The 21,629-nt window shown below is 38.3% G+C and overlaps 1 protein-coding gene across 1 annotated transcript; it reads right to left on the bottom strand.

Moving 5' to 3' along the window:
- Positions 1–760: 760 nt before the first annotated feature.
- On the bottom strand, positions 761–21,045 carry XG (Xg glycoprotein (Xg blood group); the record flags this gene model as incomplete). The annotated part of the gene is made up of 9 exons (XM_083855229.1): positions 20,930–21,045; positions 11,176–11,217; positions 10,782–10,838; positions 7,150–7,185; positions 4,094–4,159; positions 2,048–2,095; positions 1,378–1,416; positions 979–1,098; positions 761–777 (listed from the first exon to the last, which is right to left on the bottom strand). The coding sequence occupies exons 1-9, from the start codon at positions 20,988–20,990 to the stop codon at positions 761–763; spliced, it is 486 nt and encodes a 161-aa protein (XP_083711355.1). The 5' UTR covers positions 20,991–21,045.
- Between the last annotated feature and the right edge of the window lie 584 nt (positions 21,046–21,629).

The raw sequence follows: 21,629 nt of genomic DNA, 5'->3' as shown, positions 1-21,629 counted from the left end.
TCCTAGAGCAGGGCCTAAGTTTTCAAGAAGAGAAAAGAAACTTAAGTGAAACTCTAGTTCTTGAGAAGAGCTAAATACCATTTCAGTAATTAATCAGTTAAATAAATAAATAAATAAAATTAGCATGTGTTCCTCTCTATTGTATTTTAAACAGCAGTTTGTCAATATGCATAATCTTTTCAATATATCATAAATTAAGAATTAATTTTCTAGCTATAATTCCTTTCACTTTGCTAGTATTCAAACATAAATACAAAGTAAAGGCATTCAAATTTTTAATCCTTTTGACAACTACAAATTTTTCTTAAACGTAGTAAGCATTACAGAAATATACTGGAGAAACCCAACAAGAGTGAAAAGAAATGGCAAACTCTTTATCCCAATTCTATATGAAGAATAAAGTTTTTTGTCTAATTTTAAAAACAGAAAAAATTTATTTGGTGACTCCTCACAAACTCAAATCTTTCCATTTTTAGCTTATATCAAACTTGATTTCTTTGTACTTAAGATAACTTCTGAGTCAAAATCTGTATCCAACCCTTATGAATGCTGGTCAGAAATACAACCCCTGGATGTTTTAAGCATATCTTTGATGACATAAAGCTCAAGGTGCAAAAGTTACATCAGGTTAGAGGGAGCAGGATTGCAATGTCTCAAGAAAACATTCGTTAGAGGAAGATTTTCTTCTGTTCGGGTGGCAATGTAGAATGTCACCAACGAAAGGAGCCTGTGATCAGACAGCAACTCTTCTTTCAGTGGTTTACACTGTAGCCCCACCTGAAAAATGAAAATTAAACATTCAGTATTTCTACTGTGAGTGCTCTTTGCCAGTTTTTCTGAGGTCAATCTGGTCCACCCAGGCTATTTTCCATACACAGAGCCACAACAGTCAGACACCTCTGTAGTGGCAGAGACAACTGTTTGTCACATTCCCATCTACTTCAGTACTAAATCAGTGGAAAACTGTTTGGGCCTTACCACGTGGTTTGAAACAAAGTTTCTTATTCTTGTAAGCGCTGTAGGCTGCAATTGATCCAACAACCAGTATTACAAATGCAGAAATTACAGGAGATGTAACTCCAGCTATTAAACCCGAATCTGTGGAAAAAGAAAAAGGCTTTTCTTTCAGAGGCACTTACATGGTTTATCTTAAGCATATTGTCAACTAAAGTGTGCCTTTACCAAATTATTAAAATAGTTTGGTCAAACTATTGAATTAAGCAGATAAATAGAAATTGTGTTATATTACAGCTGATACGAAAATTATGTCTTAAAGCCTAATTTATTATATGTGCTACTTTTATAAAGCTATCTTTTTTAAAATATTTCTTAAAGATCAGAAATAAATTGTAGAGTAATATAAATTATTTACTATACCTGTGTTCCCTCCATGATTGAAATTATGCTCCTGGTCTCCTGGAATAGAGGGTGAAGTGTCATCAAAGAAACGTTTGTCATCCTGTTTTGAGAACTAAGTCTTTACTCAGCAGTGTGTGATGTACAAAGGGCAAAAAGGGTGGCCCAACAAGACTGCAAGAGAGGAGCTCCCCTTCCACTCCCCACTGATGGCTGTGCTGGCCAGAGGAATAACTGTGCATCCTATTGACACTTCCTTTTTGGGGAAGAATGTCATCATCTATTAGAAGGACCATATGTAACAGGCTACATCAAGCTGATTTCACAGGGAGGCCAGTATACTCTATCTCTTCTCTACTGCCAGACAATCAGTAGTTTGCATCAAGATCTTAATCTTGGTCCATCTACTTCAGCATGTTCCTTGCTCTTAAACTTTCCTTGCTGAATTCAAAGGGATAAAATCTGAAGGCTTCTGGCATATGCTAGAATGCTAATAAATGTTTTTGGAATATGTTTCAAGTTTTAGCTTCAGGCTCAAAACCATGTTTTTTCATGAAGGATAACTAACCTAAACAAAAGTAACAGAGTCTGGTCCTATACCTTCAGAGACAGATTACCACTGAAGCAAAACCAACCAGCTCCAATTTACAGGCGTTAGGAACACGTTACAAGGGAAATAGGCAAATGTTACCTGGTGGTAAAGGCCTTCCATCAAGGAGATCTGAGTCATCAAAACCTCCTGCAAGATAAAGATTCCAGTTGAAAAATTATCTACTAACCCCTTCAACTCTCTTGTCCACTCCTTTTGGAGTGTTCTAGGGGGAGGTGAGAGACCTTCGAAATCCCAGCCTCAACATGGGTCATATGTCTTACACTGAACAGTCACCTACCAAAATTCACCTGAAGATTGAAGGACTGACGCTGCTGGTGTCTATGTATTCTGTGGCTGTTTTGGGCACTTGTGGGATATGTGAGCTTGGGCTCTTAGTAACAAAAACCCTTATATAATTTGGATATCTTGAGTCCTAGTGATCCCTGAAGCAGAGAGTCAGTGAGTCCTTTCCAAGAAAGACTCCAGGAGTCCATGACTCACCACTACAGCCATACCCAAAGTAAGTACAGGTACAGGGTGAAAGCCAGTATAGATATGACACATTTACTTTATTTAAGCAAGTGTCTGCAACCAAACTCAAAAGCAATCCAGGCTGCCCAGCCCCATCTGCTGTATGCCCCAGGGCCATCTCAGATGCACATCTCAAATTGATTGGAACACAGGTTTATCCTTGCCCTGTGGCTAGATGTCAAATTCGAGCCTTTGCATAGTTCAGTGTATACATGCCCAAAATGAAAATGCAAACAAGATGAAAGGTGAGTCTTGTGCCACTTAAGATGCAGCATCCCATATTTTGAACAAACAGAAAAACTTTATGGTATCAACACTAACATTTCTGTTTGGAATCCAGCAAGGCCTTTGACACTGTCTCCCACAGCACACTCCTGGATAAGCTGGTAGCCCATGGCTGGGACAGGAGCACTGTTTGCTGGGTTAGGAACTGGCTGGATGGCCAGGCCCAGAGAGTGGTGGTGAACCGTGCTGTCACTAGTGGTGTCCCTCAGGGGTCTGTGCTGGGGCCAGTTTTGTTCAATATTTTTATTGACAACATGGATAAGGGTAATGAGCCTTCATCAGTAAATTTGCAGATGACCTAAGCTGGGAGCGTGTATCGATCTGTTGGAAGGTAGGAGGGCTCTCCAGAGAGATCTGGAACAGTTGGATGGATGGGTAGAGTCCATTAAGATGAAGTTTAATAAGTCCAAGTGCTGACTCCTGCATTTTGGCCACAATAACCCCCTGCAGTGCTATAGGCTGGGGACAGTGTGACTGGACAGCGCCCAGGCAGAAAGGGACCGGGGGTTCTGGTGACAGCAGCTGAACATGAGCCAGCAGAGTGCCCTGGTGGCCAAGAGGGCCAAGGGCATCCTGGTCTGGATCAGGAATAGAGTGGTCAGCAGGAGCAGGGAGGTCATTCTTCCCCTGTACTGGGCACTGGTGAGGCCACACCTTGAGTGCTGTGCCCAGCTCTGGCCCCTCAGTTTAGGAAGGACATTGAGATGCTTGAACATGTCCAGAAAAGAGCAACAAAGCTGGTGAAGGGCTTGGAACACAAACCCTGTGAGGGGTGATTGAGGGAGCTGGGGTTGTTTACCCTGGAGAAAAGGAGACTCAGGGGTGACCTTATCACTCTCTACAGCTTCCTGAAAGGTGTCTGTAGCCAGGTGGGGGTCGGTCTCTTTCTCCAGGCAGCAACCGACAGAACAAGAAGACACAGTCTTAAGCTGCGCCAAGGGAAATTTAGGTTGGATATTAGGAAAAAGTTTTTTTACAGAAAGAGAGATAAAGTACTGGAATTGTCTGCCCAGGGAGGTGGTGGAGTCACCATCCCTGGATGTGTTTAAAAAAAGATTGGATGTGGCACTTGGTGCCATGGTTTAGTTGAGGTGTTAGGGCATGGGTTGGAGTTGGTGATCTGGAAGGTCTCTTCCAACCTAATGATTCTGAGATTCTGTGATTTAGAGAAAAGCTTTCTCAACTCTAAGTCAGAAATAGTGACTACAAAAGGAAGACAGGGAAAAGATGATAAAAGCTATTACAAGAGAAATAAGAGATTAAAGTATTCAAAATGTCTGCTCTGAACAGCTCATAGCACTATTTTTTCTTAAGAGCAAGTAGTCTTACCAGAATTACCATAACTTCCTGGGCGCGGTGGAAGAGGTGGGTATAAAGGTTTCCTTGAGATGTCACCTATTGATAATTAATATTGTTAGATGATTGCACAGGCAAAATTGGCAGCTGTAAATTAAAAAAATTATATTTATTTCTAATTTGTCCTCCCATGAATTATAAAAGGACCTTGTCAGTAGTTAAGAAGATTTAAGCACTCTATCAACAAATATCTAGCTACAAAAACTGACATGGAAGTGAACAGGGGATATTTTCAAAAGAGAAGAATACACAAAAAATATTGAGGGAAAATATTCTATGTATATCTGGCAAGTGCTGACATTGTTTAAAGCTGACAGCTGGGAGGGACAAAGTGTCGCTGTGGGTGTCACTGGTGCAGTTATTCAAAGCCAACAGAGGAGCTGGTGTTCTTGTCTGTGCAGGAGGCAATAGGTTATCTCATTGCCATCAGCAGGTGTTAATAAGGCCTGCAGATTACTTTCATCTAACAGATGATGAACTCATCTATTGCGTAATGAATTTTCTGCTCTCGAACTGTGCAAAATGAACTCAGACTTCAGCTTTGCTGTTGTTGTGGACTTTGTCCTAGCATTTAGCCTTAATTTTTTGCCAAAAGATTAGAAAGAAATGCATTGGATAGAGGAGATCTGATGATTAACAGCAGTTTCCAAACTGCAGTTTCCAAACTTCAATGCTGAAGAGCTCAGTCATGTCAAAGCCTGCCAGATTTAATATCTAGGGTTGCTGCTCTGTGTGTATAGAGTTGATCTTCTCTTGCCATCCTTTTCTCAACCAATTCAACTATATATTTAACTGCTTTCATAGCCAGACGGTGAATCTAGCTCTGTACAGATCAAAATTAGGTCACAGAAATAAATAGCAATTTCCCTCCCCCTCCTTAAATCTTTCACCTTCTAAACATGCCAGATGCCCCTTTGCTATTTTTTTTTCTTGCCTAGCTGTAAATACAATGCTTCTGTTTCTGAGCATCATTTAGGTTCTGCTGCAGAAAATTATTTAGGTATATGCTTAACTTCAAGTGAGTTTAGCCAACAGTCAATAGATTTTATGTAGAGTCACAAAGCTTTGCAGAATCAGACTTTGCCCAATTCATTATATTAAGTAGAGGAAGGACTTGCTCTGTTCCAGCTCTCTGTGTAACGCATTAAGATTCACTGTGGCACAAAAGCAGAAAGTCACCAATCCCATATTTCATTTCTATTGTGATGCTGCACTTAGTCTTCTCTAGGGATAAGAAGACATATTGTATGGCATAGCTGGTGAAAAAATAATGCCTTCAGAAATACTGATAATGAGATATGTAACTTCAACCTCATTATACCATGTATGAAGGTCAATTAAGAAGCTGAACTGAAAATGGAACAAAGAAATAAAAAACAATGGAAATACAATTTTACATCCTTGGAATGAAAAGATTTTGTTTAGTTAAGATACTTAAGCTATTATATATACTTTAGTCAGTATATTTAACTATCCTTTCATAATAACAAAAAAATAAATAACTTAATAAGCTTTCAGTAAAAGATTTCAGGAATGGAAGAATTATTGTAGGAGGAATAAATGAAAATATAAACATGGGAATTATTAAGAAAATTAGATTTATCTTTGAAAACTGTGGACTAATATGTCATTCAAACAAAGGCATGAAGTGCCATAAGGGAATTTGGAAATAGAAAAAAAAATACATAAAAGGTGTCATTCTCTAAGACTGAAACATGAATAAACCAGACCCCTGCAGTTGGTTCAGAGGTTCTGTGCAATCGGCTGAGAAGTAATTTTTCTTTTTTGTGGCTGTGATTAGAGTGGAATTTAAGGCTTTGGTTCAATACTAATTATATTTTGGGTAACTGCAGTATTCGAGAACCTTTCTAAAGTACTTCACCTAATATGCTTGGTATATCTCTAAACACACTAAATAAAATTTGGCATACAAATTCCAATCCTCAAGGATTTCATGTTTGCACAACTCAATACAGTACTGTGAATAGTTCTTAGGTCAGGTCTGGGTGTTATGGGAATATCTGGAAGTTAACAGCATGTTACCACAGCTTGACCACTTCAAGCTTAAGCTGTATTCACCAGTACTCATCTCTGAAACATTCCTCCCTGAATTTCTAATTTGCCATCAGCAGAGCTACAAGAAGCTCAAACCTCTCTACCCAGTGTTACCTCTGATTTCTAATCTTAGGCAGGCTCATTTTTAGTAGCTGAAGAAACTACAGCCATCATTCCTCATGAGGACTCCACCCTGAGCCATCACAACTGAATGAGCCATGTTTGCTCACCCCAGCCATGCCTGGGGTGCTCTGCTGATGCCTTAAGTTTTAGCTCTCATGTTTTTCAGATTCTGTGCTGTCTAGGTGTATAGTTCTGAACCTCATATTAAGTGCTAGTAAACTCTCATCACAGAGTAGGCAGACAAAACAAATCCTTTTCCGGCTGGAGACCAAAGACAATTTCCAGGCCCAAAAGCATAAACAAAAGTGGACTGAAGGGAGGAACAAGAAGGATGGGACCTCACAACCTGAAGCTGTAATTGGACCATTAAAACCCAGTATGCAAATGGACCAGCATTTATTAAAATGTAAGACCTCATGACCAGTTAGCCATTTTTGTGACCATTCTAAGTCTACCTTGGGTGTAGCCCTGGCCAGGCTCTTGTCTTGCCCAAGGTGTACCCTAAAGACCTTTCAATAAATACCTACTTTATTCTCTAGCTCTGTCCAGCCTCTGTTTCAGGTCAGCCTTCCCAAGGCATCACTGCCATGGCGCAGCAAGCCTCAGCAACTTCAGTTCATGCAAGGTAGGGCAGCTGGAAGCTCTCAAAGGTAGCTGGTGACCAGGTGCTGTCCCCACTCTGCATGATGGTCTCAGGCAGAAGGGCTGCATTTACATGAATTGTAATAACTCTCAAGATCATAGCACCTCCTGCAGTATTGAAATATTTTTTTATTAATTAGGCAGAGTTCAGGAAAAGACTATGAAAGAAAAAAATCCCCTTGTATTCAAGGAAACAAGGGAGTACTCACCCCCACCAAGAGCATCTCCTAAATGTAGATCATTGTCTAAAATGAATAGGAGAAAGATGTAGAAAAGTGAGTTACACACAATTCTTGAAGAAAATGAAATGTTATTTTCATTAAAATGTGTACAATTGCATGTTTGACAAGCACCTCTTTCAAGCCACAAATTCAAATAACTTATTACACTTTTTTTGAAAACTCTAATAGACTCCAACATTTCCCCACACACTAATTGACAAATAGCACAGTATTTTCTATTCAAAATACAAAGGATTTTTCCTGTTTTAAACAATATCAAAATAAATCTTACACTCGAATCAAGATCAATATCTCTTTAATATACCTGCATGTACAACAATAAAATTAGCTATGTTATAATATGTAGCTGTACTCATTTTTAAATTATAACATTTAATTATTAACATTTATGCCATTAAAATTAGTATATGTATGTTTGGCCTAAGTGTAATTTATTGAACTGTGAAAACAATACTTATTTCAAGAACAAATACTAGGGAGCAATAAACCTACCTGGGGAGAGATTGACTCAACTAATCTATGTAAGGGCCATGGTGAACCCTTGCTTCAGGCAATCCTATGAGCCTGACTGAGGTTGGGAGACTGTTTTTATTTACCTGAGCTATAAAGGTTTCTAGATAAAATTAAATGTCCTTATGTGAAATTTACCCAGTAATCAACAGGCTGTGACCATTACCCAGCACGTGTCTCACTGTACCTGGGATGGAATCTTTCCATAAAATACACAATGTGTCCATGAGTTGCAGATGCACATAGAGGAACTCTGTTTCTAACACAGGTGTGGATATGAGTATGTGGGTGGTGTTTTAAGGTGTATGTGGAATGAAGGTGAGCTCTAAAAGAAAGACATTAGATGGATGTTACAACTCCAAGAATCCCTTTCTTGATGCTTATTTGTGTGGAGTGATACAGTAAATCAGAAGAAAAGGGATAGCAAAACCTATCTAAATTTTGGTAACAGCACTTGTTGCCAAAGACAATTAGATAGACTCTCAATTAAACAAATATTTTTTTCATTATAGACGTGTCAGAATTCCTGAAACACAGGGAAATCACCATGCAGAAATGTGTTTTCTTCTGTTCTTTATACCTAGGAGGAATGGAAAGCTGCATTTGCACAGTATCTAATCTCATTTGGGTAACAACTCAGAAATGCTTTGATGTCACCAGGAAATCTGGCAGGAAAACAAACAAATTCATAAGACATGACTTGGTTTGTTCTTGTCAGGTGGAGATCCTCCCTGTGTCTGCCCAGCAGAGAGCTGCATTTCAAAAATGCCTTTACCTGTCAACTGTAAGAAGCAATAAATTGAAAACCGGATTCAATTTATTATTGAGATGAAGAATTCAGCTAAAAGGCAAGTTCTGCTCTGGAGGGTTCATGCAGAGATTTGTTGCAGAAATGCTAAGGTTTATATGAAGAAAATAAAAATGGAATGTGTCTTTTGAGACCAGAAAAAACAACAAAGTGTTAAAAAACAGACAATAAAGGTCAGTGATCCCAGCAGTAAAATTGAGGAATGTCTTGTTTCTGTCAAAAGCAGCAGTCCTGTGCTCTGATGTCAGCACAGATGACTTGTCAGCAGGGGAAAAGCATGAAAGGCATTCTAACGCCAAAGGTTGCAGCCTATCACTACTTTTCTGATTTTCCACCCAGAAAATAAGTCTGTGCGCATAACCTCCATACTCTCAACAAGTGAAAAAAAGATAGCAGGCAGCAACCTGACCAAGGGTCTAGAGACACTGGAGTGAGAAATATTATGAGGCAAAGGACCTCTCTATAATACCTGATTACTCCTAAAGGATATAAAAGATCTGGGTATTCTACTTGTCATTTCTGATCAAGAAGATCAGAGACAGGATAAGAGCTCTGTAGCTGCCAGGTTTTGTCTCATGTTGCACAGGATGCTCACCAGACCACCTAAGCACACACATCTTGGAGCTCATGAACATGTGGGTGTGAGCATGTGGCTGAATTAAACAGAATGCAAGGACAATGTGAGCGGGTAAACATCAACTTACTTTGAGATTTTGTTAATAAACATTATTGTCCATTAAATTTTGTCATGAATTTTGCTACACTAGGGAGGCGCCTACAGGAGAGCTTCAACTCAGGCAGAGGTGCATGGGAAGCCCAGAGGACACTGCCTGAAATTAGCCTCAGTTGAACAAAAATCTCAGTGAGCCTCACTTCTGAAGATATAGAGGGAAACCTGAAATTAAGATGAAGCATTAAGCAAATGCTAGAACATAGGTTTAATTACTTTTTTAAACTCTCTGCAGTCCTCTAGTGCTGAAGGACACTCTGAAATAGTTGGAAAACATGGAGTCCTTCCTGCCCAAAAATTAGTGAAGTGGATTTGGTTAGGGCAGATATTAATCTGCTGTTCCTATCTCTAACAGATTGAGAAGTCCCTAAAAATAAAAATTCTTTTCACCTGCCTGAGGCATCTTCAGTGCAGATATTGGCACCAGAAGTTACTTCTAAACATGACCAAGGATAAAGTTTTTTAGGGCACAATTCAAATAACTTGAAGTGTTTACATTAGGATGGGAACAAATCCACATTTAATGCAATATTTTAGAATAGACAAACGCTTCTAATCTAGGCCAGACACAAATTTTGTTTGCCAAACGAAGTGGGAAGGAAGAAAGCCATTAAAGTATATTTAAAATATACTTTAAATTTATAAACTGAAATAGATGACTTTGAACTGAACTTGCACAGTTATTCATGTGAGTTTTACTTTCAACTCTACCACTTTCACAAAATACTGTCCCTGTTTGTTCAAAGAGGGAGCCAGAGAATTGTGTGGAAAATGTAACTACTTTAATGCACCTAAAAATCTTATTGCAAAGTTTGTCCAGAAGAAGACCTAAAGTTGTTGGGTTTTTTTACTCAGTGTTTTCCAAGCATTTTGTTTGATAGACAGAAAGTTATTCCAGTGCAGTTTAGGTGAAAAAAATATCTATGTTGTCATAAATTGTTCCATCACAAATGCAGTTTTATTCCTGTTTGGAATTTGGATGCTTTCAATGTTAAAAAATGTTCATTGGAATTCATTGTTTGGTATTCTCTGGACTACAGGTCTCCACTGTTCAGAGCCTTTTTTTCCTTTCTGGAGCAGATGTCTGTAGCAATCAATATTAGATAATATGAATCAAATACATGGTGAGAAGAAAGGATAGCCCCAACTTCATTCTGATTCTTTTCTAACTCTGTTATCTGTTATTCATTATTATAATGAATAAATAGACAAAAAGTAAAGATAATAGGGGAAAAAAAGTAGAGGAACAATTAGCCATTTTTAGAAACAACTACCTGAGCCCAGAGAGCTCAGAACAATCTAGAGAAGTGTGACGAAGGTCTTCAGGAAATAAAATACTATCACTGGTCAGCCATACTCAAACGTCTTACTGGAAACAGTAAAGACACGTAATTGCTAATTGTGAAAAGAGCACTTATTTTACTTTAAGAAGACAGCTGTTATTTGCACATTATCTCAACTAAAGCACAGCAGCAAATATGATAAAGAACCTCATGTGAAAGTTTCTTACATATACAAAACCAGTTTTATGGCCCATTATTTATTACTCACTGAACACAGGTCTTGTCGGTCTTCTGATCACTGTAGGCTTCCTGGTAATTATGTCATCTGTTGAACACAATGGCATGCCAATAAACATTAACAGCATCAACTTAACAAAAGCAGGTATCTGCAAATGTAGAGAGCTGTTTTCAATCAACATTTATGTATCACAGCAGAAGCCAAAAATGAAGGAATATGTTTTCAAAGCTTTTTTTTTTGTTTGTTTGTTTGTTCTAAAGATTTTCATTTCATGATAGAAACATTGAAATCTTGCATCCTCCAGTTCTGCATATCTTTAACGTAAGTAGTAGCCCCTTCATATTCCATTCCTCAAGGAAAAAGACTTAAGATTTATTATTAGATGTAAATACCATAGTAAAATAAGGATAGAAAATTCACATACCAGGGTGATCAAGGGCATCAGCTAAATCAAAATCGCCTTGACCTAGAAGGAATGTGACAGAAGACACTAAGTCAGCAAGCAGGTTTCCACGACCTCCAGACCTGAGGGCTCTGTACAGAGCCAGAACAGCAGTAAGAGGAAAAAGAAAGACCCATCCCAACAGCAGCAGGCACAGAACAAGCTGTCAGCTGTCATCCCTGCACAACACAGCCCTCAATGACTGTGAGAGATGGGCTCATTTAATTCAAGGAACTTATTTGTTCAGGTAGGCCAAAGAAAAGCTGCTCTCTCATGCTATGCTATCATATTCATCTGCTGTGCAAACACCCCTTTGAAGAACACAAGTTGCCAGTTAGAGGGCACAGGACTACTGCCAGGAGACAGATGAAAGCAGCACTCAGCATAGAACTTGTGAGTCAAAATCATTCGGTGAGAATTTTAATATCTTCATTATTATTTTACTGGCTCAGCTTAGCAAGCAGCTTTACTGTCAAGTTTGCCTTGTGATCACCTGCAACACAAATCAACTTTGTTTTTTTAATTCTTACTGTAACATGGGCCATAAGTAAGAGATATTAAGATGTGTTTGCCTAATCTAGTTTTGTCTGTAAATGAAAAAATCTGAAAAGGGGAAAAGAAATTCTTCCTGTTCCCTTTTAGGTGACAACAATGTCTTTGAATGTCACAGCAGAGTAATTAGCATCTGTACTTTTGAAGTTAGCAGGCAAAGAAAACTGGAAAATATTTTAAATTTATAAACTGAAATAGATGACTTTGAACTGAACTCGCACAGTTATTCATGTGAGTTTTACTTTCAACTCTACAATCTGCCACTTTCCTTGTAATATACAGGCTTCATGAAACACATTTGCAGAATATGTATCCACTGGTTTTCTTCCAGGGGGATGCATCATCCTTGTGTTTGCATTCCAAATATAGGATCAGCCTACAGAAGCCCACAAAAAGTCCTGACATGCTATGACTTCCCTAAACAGAAATGCATTACTGTACTCTATCGAGTAAGCCTCAAGGTGCACTTGATCTGCATATGGTTATTATTCCTTCTAAAAGGCTTAATACCTTGAGGAGTTTTTCTTGGCAAGACTTGAACACTTCACAGCAAGAAAGGTGTCACGGTTCAAGTGAAGAAGCTGAGGAACAGAGAGAGGCTGTACAAAACAGAGGTTTGTCAGCACAGTAGTGCTCAGTGTTCAGCTCAGCTCCTTCATCTTGGCAGGTCCTGTACATCTTCATGACATTCTTCTCATTAATCACTGTTCCTGAATAATAGCTCTTGCCTGTGTCAAAGAGCTTCCAGAAAGATTAATTATCAGTGGTGAAACACTGTGTGATCCTCAAATAATAGACAGTGGTAGGAATATGAAGTAGAAATGTTTTGATTCCCACGAGGATTTTAATGTAAGTCTGTGAACTTAATTATGGATGGGGTCTGAAGGAAGAGATAAAACAAGGCTGGAATGCAAAGCACAAATGGCTTCTAAAGCAAAACTGTCCAAGTAAAATATTAAGAGGAATATGTTTGGTAAGTAAAAATAAGTAACAGCATAAGACTTTCCCAGTAATATTAGCAGAGTGGCAGATTATCTCTTTATTATTTTATTTGTTTTTGGCATGTTGCCTCATTTGGCCACCTCTCCCTCCTCTGCTCCTGCCCCTCAGCCAACATTGCCAAGTTAAATAACTTTTGGATTGGGTGTTCAGGTGGATAATATTCATGGAGTCATAGAAGCACAGAATGGTTTGTATTAGAATGGACCTTAAATTCCATCTATTTCCCACTCTCACTGCAATGGGCAGGGACACCTTCCACTAGAGCAGATTGTTTAGTGACCCATTCAACCCCAAATGTTTCCAGGGGTGGGATATCCCTGACTTCTCTGGACAATCTGCTCCAATGCCTCATCACACTCAGTAAAAAAACAAGCCTTCCTAATATCTAATTTAAAACTACTCTCTTTAAAGCCATAATTAATAATTTAAAGCCATAATTTAATTTAAAGCCATTATTAAAGCCATAATCTAAGACTCTGACGAGTTGCAGTTTTTTAATATTAATCCATTAAATACACAGTATATAAAATTAAAAAAACCCAATATATATAAAATATAGGAAAAAAAAAAAAAAGTTGGTTCATCAGAAGGTATTTTCTGCTTGAACCCTGAGTGCACCACCAGGCCTTACTGAGCTTCTGCCCATGGGCTGTCACCCCAGCCATGGAATGCTTTGATCTTGCTGCAGACAAGCTACCCACAGGCAGACATCCTGGCATTGCCTTGACTTGTATGGTCAAATTATATTTTTCTGAAGCATTTATTCAGTGCCTGCAGTACAAGCAGCTTAAGCTTTACAGTCCTTTGATTTTGTCCTCTGGTAAAATCCTTATTTTTGATCAGCATCCTGAGTACTGGAGGAGGCTGTCTGACCTGAACCCCATGGCCTCAGCATGCCACCATCATCAATGGCTAAAACCATTTCTTGTTGGAGTGAGTCATCAGGAATGATTTTGTAAACACAATCAGAGCAAGAGTCATGAGAAATAATTTTATGATGCTGAAGACCTGTTGGCCAAACCAGCTTCTTTGTTACAGGTCATGACATGCAGGAACAATATGGAAAGCAACGACTGAGGTCCTAATGTTGTAAAGAGAATGTGACAAAATTGGCTTGCGAAGGAAGACTGTGGAAAACTTTCAGGTGGAATATTTCTTTGAAGTTAGGGGAAAATAAAAATAGAAGGCGGAATCTAATCAGATTATGAAATTCAAGCAAGATGATGCTTTCAATTGCATGAGAACTAAAGCAAAACAACAGTTACTGACAATAACAGTTACTGACAGGAACAGTTACAGACACCTGCCCTTCTTCTGCACAATATCAATGTTTCCCTCTCCTATTGTATGTCTGTTCTGTTATGGAAAAGGTGTGAAAAGGCAAAAGGAGTTGTTTTGAGACTTCAAGAGAGAAACAGAAGAAAGCTACAAAATTTTAAGAAGAGAAAAAACACAACGGAAAATCTCCTGTAGGAATTATTCAGATTGATTTTTTTAAAAAAATATTTCTGATGATAAACCAAATAATAAAAAGGACACCAACACAGAATTACTGCCTGGGAGTAAGACAGGAATCCACAGTGAAATCTCTTTGACTGTGTAAACATAAACTTTGACAGATGGGCAGTTTGTACCAGGACATCTGTGCAGCATGGTAAATTATACTGCAGTAAACCAAAAGACTGCTTGGACTTTGATGCCAACTTCCTCTGATAATAACATCAAATGACCTCAAGGAGTAAGATTCTGTGGAGCAGAATTTTAAATGCTCATTACCATTCCTGAGACTGTACCTAGACATTTTTAAGAATCTGATTTAAGGAGGATAACAGTTGGTTAAATAGCTGAACAGCTCAGACTTTATCCACATCATGGTCGGTCTAAAAGCAAAACCACATTAGAGTCTCTGCAAATATTTAGCTCAATAGGAGCTTCAGTCACTTCAGAGAACTCTGAAGATAAATGACAAGAGAAATAAATTAGTGAAGCTCTCCACAGAACAAACAGACTGAAAGAAATTAATTTTCCACATAATATTTTTTTTATCAGCTTCCATAATAGAAAGAGTTGGAAATATACTGATGAAAACAAGAATGAAAGAAATCTTAGTGGGGCAGAAAGAGCTTTGTTTCACTGGGTTTTTTTAATTGGTTGGGGTTTGTGTTTGTTGCCGTTGGCTTTGTTGTTTGTTTTAATCTGGATAAAGTTGTGAAGAGATTTAGCTGTGCAGGTGATATTATCTCAGAGTTATCTCTGTTATTACTACTATTTGGCTAGTATGCTATTTCTTGGCATTACTTCTAACCTTTCTTCTGGGAGTATCCCTGTTTTGACAAAGAAATCAAATGACTGTAATAAGGTTTTTTGTGGGTGGTCCTCAATGACTCATAACAGAGGACTGGATAAAATGTTTGCAAAATCATGTCCTCAGGCACATCTGCATTTAGTGTTCTCAAATTTTGAATATTAGTTTTCTAAAAATATGACCCCAGTCCAGTCACTAAAATGTAGAGAGTAGCATAATTTGTTATCTAAATGTTGAATGGATCCATCACACTTGAATCATGTATCTGTTTGATCACAAGGGTCTGAGGTCCTACAGCTTTTGAGGTGAATTTATGAGGAACAAAGCTGGATTCTGCAAGTGAGTGTTACCGGCTTGTCATGGCAACAGCAGTCAAGTTTTCTGACAAAAGGCTACCATGACATTGCTCTGCAATTTTCAATGTCCATATGAACACAGCTTGTGGCCTTTAAAATGACGCAGACTTAAATAAGGCAGCAATGAATATTTCTAAGTCAGGATCAGGTTATGTGACAAATGAAATTCACTTCTCAGGCTTTTAATATGCACAGTCTAGTGTTAAAAAGGAAGCCAAAATCCATGAGAAAATGTGTTTGTACATGTTTCTGGACACACACCAAAAATGCATATATATGCACGCTATATAAATAATTTTGTCATTAGGATGATTATTTGGTTTTGGGAGCATTGCTAGTTTGGGATGAGATTACCTGTGTGATAAATAAATTAGAAGCAACTAACTTCTAATTCTGAGCAAGATGGAAAGGGAGAATAAGTTGATTTTGCAGTATTTAAAGACTTGAACAAGTATGATTTCTTCAGTGTAATTAAATAGGAATTATTTTGTGAATACAGTGAGCTTAAAACATTGTGAAGCTGGCAGAGACTGAGAAAGAAGTCTGTGACTTAAAAATGAGAACAAAAATTTTCTAAAAGAGAACAATATGTTACCAAAATCACTCATGAGACTCATTTTACATCTTTTTAGCTGAAACTGTAAGTTTCTGATTATAATACAATCAAGAAACCTATTTGCTTCATAGTGAGAAAAGAGGATGTATTTTCCCATGCATGGGACTTGGAACATATCCATCTACTGGTCCAACTTTATTCAGGAAGCAATTATGTTTGTTTAAAGGAAATTACTCATTTCTGGGAGAACACAAAGGTTTACGCCCCAGCGTGGACACTGTGGACAAAATCTCAATGAACAGGTACTATTTCTTTCATGTAATAGCCTCATGATCCATAATTCCTGATGAGCTACTGTAGCTTGTTTTTCCTTCAAGGACATTTAGTTTCATAAACAACAATTGCCATTACAACCCCTTGATGCTGGGTTGGAAAATGAGTATGCTTTAAAATCTATAATTAAGATCCAAGGTCCAGTATATAGACCACAACATGTGGACCTGATTATTGACTTTTTTTTTTTTTTTTTTTTTTTTTTTTTTTTTTTTTTTTTGCTAGGTCACTTCTGGTTTTAGTTTAAATGCAAGGGAAATGAAAAGGACTCTTTTGCTTATTCATACAAGAACACATTTAAATAATTACAAGCAACTAAGATGCACTAATAAAGTAGGAGTGGCAGTACTGCTTTAGCTCTGTGCAGCATAGTCTCACCAAACACAAAAGAAAATCTTTTAGTTCTATGTTTGCTCTGCTGTTCAAAGGTAACTGATGTTCTTTATGATCTGATATGCCCTGCATACATAAAACAGATATAATTTCCTGGATTTTGCTTCAGAGTGAGTGCAGAAGAAGATGGTGTGTGCTGTGAAATTGCAGGCAGAGCAAAATAATTGGGATCTCCCGTGAAGGAACAACATACATGTTCCTGGGCACCTTACTCAAATTTTCAGCTTTTTGTCATGAGGCAGCAGAGCTTACCCCACAGTGTGGGTTCTTAATCCAAAGCTTCTCTCTGTCCCTACAGATTCATTAAGCTGCCAGTCCTTTTCAGCTATTTGGTCTGAGAGTCTCAGGCATAAGGATGGTCACATTACATGAGAACTGTACTCAAACAGGAGAACTGTATGAGCATTCCTATGTTCCTAAAATCCTTAGTGTGGCACAGGCAACAGCTCTGTTGGGCTCTTGGAATGACCACTGGCTGCCTAAGTACCAGCTGGCTAATCCCTACTTTCTCCAGTGAGTAGTTTGGAGACAACAGAGGGAACAGAATATAATATAGGTGGTCAGGGAGATTCCAGGCTTTGCTGTTTCTGTTGCTCACAGAATGTGTTTTAATAGTTCTCTTCCCATTTTCACACCAGGTACACTGGTAAAATGCATGCAAAATAGCTCTTGACCTTCAATATGGATAGCCCCTGGTTCCTTTACCACTAGTATAACTAGACCAGGGATGAATGAGAGGACTTCAATTTGTCTGCTAATCTTAGTGCCTACTCTGGCCTTTGCATTTTTTTTTTCTGTAACATTGTTGCCTATTGAAAATATATTGCTGTGATTTAACTTTTTTATAAAGTCTTCATGAATTAAAAATCCATTGGTTACAGGTAAAGCTTATTCAGCCGGAGTGGGACTTATATTTTCATAACCTATCCAAGCCCATTCTTCCAGCTGGGATGGTGTGTTTGCCTTCAGAAAACATTGTACTACAGTCAGATTAAGTATGTTTAGTATTTTCCCATGATGCTCATAGATGCCAGCCTGTGGAAAGGAAGGCAGGCTCTAATCAAAACAAACTGAATCTCTCTCCTCCTACTATGGGGCAAAATACCACAGAAAGGTCTATTTCTATTGATTCCTAATCTTAAAAGAATTCTGACATTTATTTGTTATTTATTACCCTCAGTGGGCTGGAAAGGGTTTGACAATTGATGGTGCAAATAAGTTAATAATACATACTCAGGCAGGCTTGCAACATGGCAGCAATGTTTGAAAAGTGAACCCGAGAAGCTGAGTAACTATACCAGTTTTCTCTTCCCAAGCTCTGATGTTGCAACAGTTCTGCCGTTGTTAAATGTTTCAACCAGTTCAGGTATGTGGATTTTTCAAACTGCAATCACACCCTTAGCTGATAGCACTGATGGATAACAGCAGTTCAGGTCTTGGCAGTGAAATAGTTTTAGCAGCCAGCAGAAGAGAATTTGTTGCCTGTTGAATCTGTAAGTGCTTTAGCACGTCCACAGGGACCTCACACAGAATAACAGTGAGGACTGCAGATACATGGAGCAGTATAAGAAAAACAGGACTTGTTTGTCATCTCTCCTGTTCTGACTTTTAACTCAGTGAAAATTACATTATTTATAGGACTAAGTCACATAGGGTCTCAACTTCAAATAAGTGTACAATTTTCACCCCATAAAGTGCATAACTGATTAACTGAGACTACAACTGATTTTGAGTCAAAAACTATGTAAGCCTTAGCTGAACAGAGGTGCATGGTTTACTGACTAGACATAAAGGCTGTTCCCTTTACCTATGGAGCATTCAATACCTGATGGAGAAAATGTAAACCATCTCAGACATACCAGTCTTTGCACTGTCTTTATTACTGGCTAAACGTGATCTATCAGTCAACATTAAAGACCATGGATATGTAGATTATATCTACATTGGGAACCTGAGGAGCATTCTGAGCAGCCAGGTCTGAGTGAGAGTCTCAGTTGCCTTCCAGGTCCATACAGGGGAGAGCCCCCAGGTTGCACAGCTTCCCCACTGCAGGTGTGCACAGAGGTTTGTGGCCCAGATGGGACCTATGTTTCAGATGCATGATCCAGGGAGCAACTTAAGTTGTGTCTGAGCACACCTTAAATGGGCAGTGTAGACATAGCCACACCTGAATTACCAGAGATCAGCCAAGCTGCAGGAATTGATGAGGAATGTTACAGTGAAATTCAATGGAAGAAGCTCCTGTGTAGTTTATTTCATCTGGATTAGGCTAAAAGCCTCACAGACAATTAGTTGTTGAAGTTCAAATACTTAGGAGTCTTCATGTAACCTACCTAAGTCTGGAAATTCCAAAAGCTAGAGTATAGCTAAAAATGGAATACTGCAGTCAGCAAATAAGTTTCTGAAGTGTGTCAGATTTCACTTTCTTTATGCAATATGGTTCTTGGTTCTGTTGTGCTTCTGTCGAGATGTGTCCATCAAGGAAGTCTAGCCAACTAACTCAAGATAGTTGGACATAAAGGAAATGCTGGAAGGTAAGAGGAATGATGTCATCTCGTCTGGCTGTAGTGGTCCAGTAGTTTATAGAAGCTATCACAGACGATTACAATTTAGAAAATAATTAAGCAGCCTACAAAAGGGTGAATCATGACATAGACATACCTCCCATAAAGAATGATATAAATGGTCAAGCCTTTCTCATGTCTTGATTGGGACTGAGAAGACGTTCTTGTAAATATTCCCTGAAACATGCTGAATACTTTGATGATAAAATTCAGAGGCTGTTGCCACAGACTTAAAAATAATTAAGTTTGCTTGTCAAAGCAGATTAAATAGTTTCCAGAGTCATAAAACTGGCCAAAGCCCACAGCAACTTTCGGCAATGACTTCTCCCCCAAAGCAGAGTCTGAACTGGCTCTAAATTAATACATGTATAAATGAAGAATGATTAGGCTGACTACCCTTGTAATTAAAATAGTAGCATATGCAAATTGGCTTGCTCATGCTCAGGTTGTGTGAACAGAACTATTCCACATATGACAGAAACAGAACAAGAAAGTCTGCATGCCAAGAGGTGAGAGACTGCATGAATCATCACTGCCCACAACACAACATGCAGGCCAGCACAGTCCTATTGTACTGCTCTTTCTATGCCATGCTAATTGCTGAAGACCTCTAAAAAATTCCTGTTTTGTTAAAATGAAACCATTGAACTAAGTTAAGGCAAGATGTTTTTCATTGCCCATCACTGCAAGGTCTCCTAGAGATTTCATTTAAATCAGGGGTGGTGGGAGGATCAACAGCAGCTGCTGCTTTGGAACTAGTGATTAACAATTGATTTCTTCCTGCAGCCAACACTGTACTAAAAGTTTCTGCAGTATTGCTAATATACAAAAAAGAAAAGGTTACAAGTACACAACATGGCAGATGCACACAAAGGTAATTCTATTTGGTTTGACCTCAAGAAAAGTTTGAAAGAATATTTTGCTAAAAGAAATTATGTTTGAATATAGTAAAATGACTAAGTATGAAAAGGCTACATTTTCCCTATTGCTATCCATTAATCAAAAATATATGTACAAAATATATTTGATTCTTAATTAGTCCTGCATGAAAAAGTATGCTCATGTGTGGAATACATTTACTAAGGTTAATAAACTATCAGTTTATAATTACTAAAAGATATGCAACAATATAAAAGCATAAACACCTTTAAACTGAATTAGAATTCATTTTTACAATAAAACTCATAGGTTTCAAAGTATCATAACCAAGAAAAGCTTTAACACGTGAAGTCATTATTTGACTAAGGATCTCTTTGGAAACTACAAGTTCCCCTGAAAGCTCTCATTTTACAGCTTCAATTTTAAAAAGTTTATACTCAAGCCTACGCTTGCGAATCATTTTAGGGAAGCAGCATTAGTCAGAAAATAAGAAATTATAATAAACAAACTTCAATAAGTATAGCTATTATGAACAATCATCCAGGAGACATGTATCTGTTTAGAAACTCCTGAAGTACATATAAACACTTCTGAATGCTTCTAATGAAACAGTAGCTTTAAAAAAAAGAAGAAAAAAAAATACTAGCAAGCATTTCCAAATAAACAAGCATCCATTTTAGATGTTGGGAGCTTAGGTTTTTGGTTTGGGAATTAGCTGGTTTCTTTTTTTTTTTGTTTGTTTTTTTCATTTTTAATAATCTAGTCCTTGAAATAAGCCAAGGTAAAGGTCACTTACCTCTTACATAGACTAAAAGAAAGCCAAGGCAGAAAAGAAAAATACTTCTGAATTTCTCCATGCTCTTCTATGCAGTGCCTTGATTGCACCAGGTTTTTTTTCAAGCAATGATGACAAACGTTGCAACTGCAGTGTCAAGGTTTGAGGGAGACACTTGGTATCAGCAGTTCTGTCTAAAGAGATTTCTCACCACCACACCCAAGCTCTGCCAGAGAGAAACCTTTTTGCGTATGAGGCAAGTAACAAAAGCAAGCAGCCCTGCTAGAGCCAAGCTGTAAGCAGCACATGAGGTGCTACCTGTGCTCCAAGAAACTTATTTATCACTCAGGGAGGAAGCACGGAGTGCTGGGGAAGCAGTGGCAGCACCCAATCAGGAGGGTGCCCAGACACTCTGGATCCACCTCCTTCCCAGAGGGGGAAGACAACCTGTTTGACATCCTCACCTTCACAGTAGGGTGTGGTGCTGTGGGAGCTCGAGTAGCTTGTAAGAAGAGATCGTCCTTCTCTGAAGCATGCTTGAAAGAATCACTCAGACATACTCTATCCTCAAAGTAGCATTTCCCTGCTTGTTTCTTGGCTCAATAACAGCTGATAAAAGCAATCCTGTCAGCCTTAACCCCTTACTTGGGCCACCAAATTAAAGAAATAATGGAGGTTAGGAATCCACTTTGCAGCAACTTGGAATTGGCTTCAGAGGGAT

Source organism: Zosterops lateralis, assembly GCF_965231275.1.
Source record: "Zosterops lateralis genome assembly, chromosome: 2".
Classification (NCBI taxonomy): domain Eukaryota; kingdom Metazoa; phylum Chordata; class Aves; order Passeriformes; family Zosteropidae; genus Zosterops; species Zosterops lateralis.
Note: the sequence above shows the minus strand (reverse complement) of the source record. Positions and strands in the feature narration are given on the sequence as shown.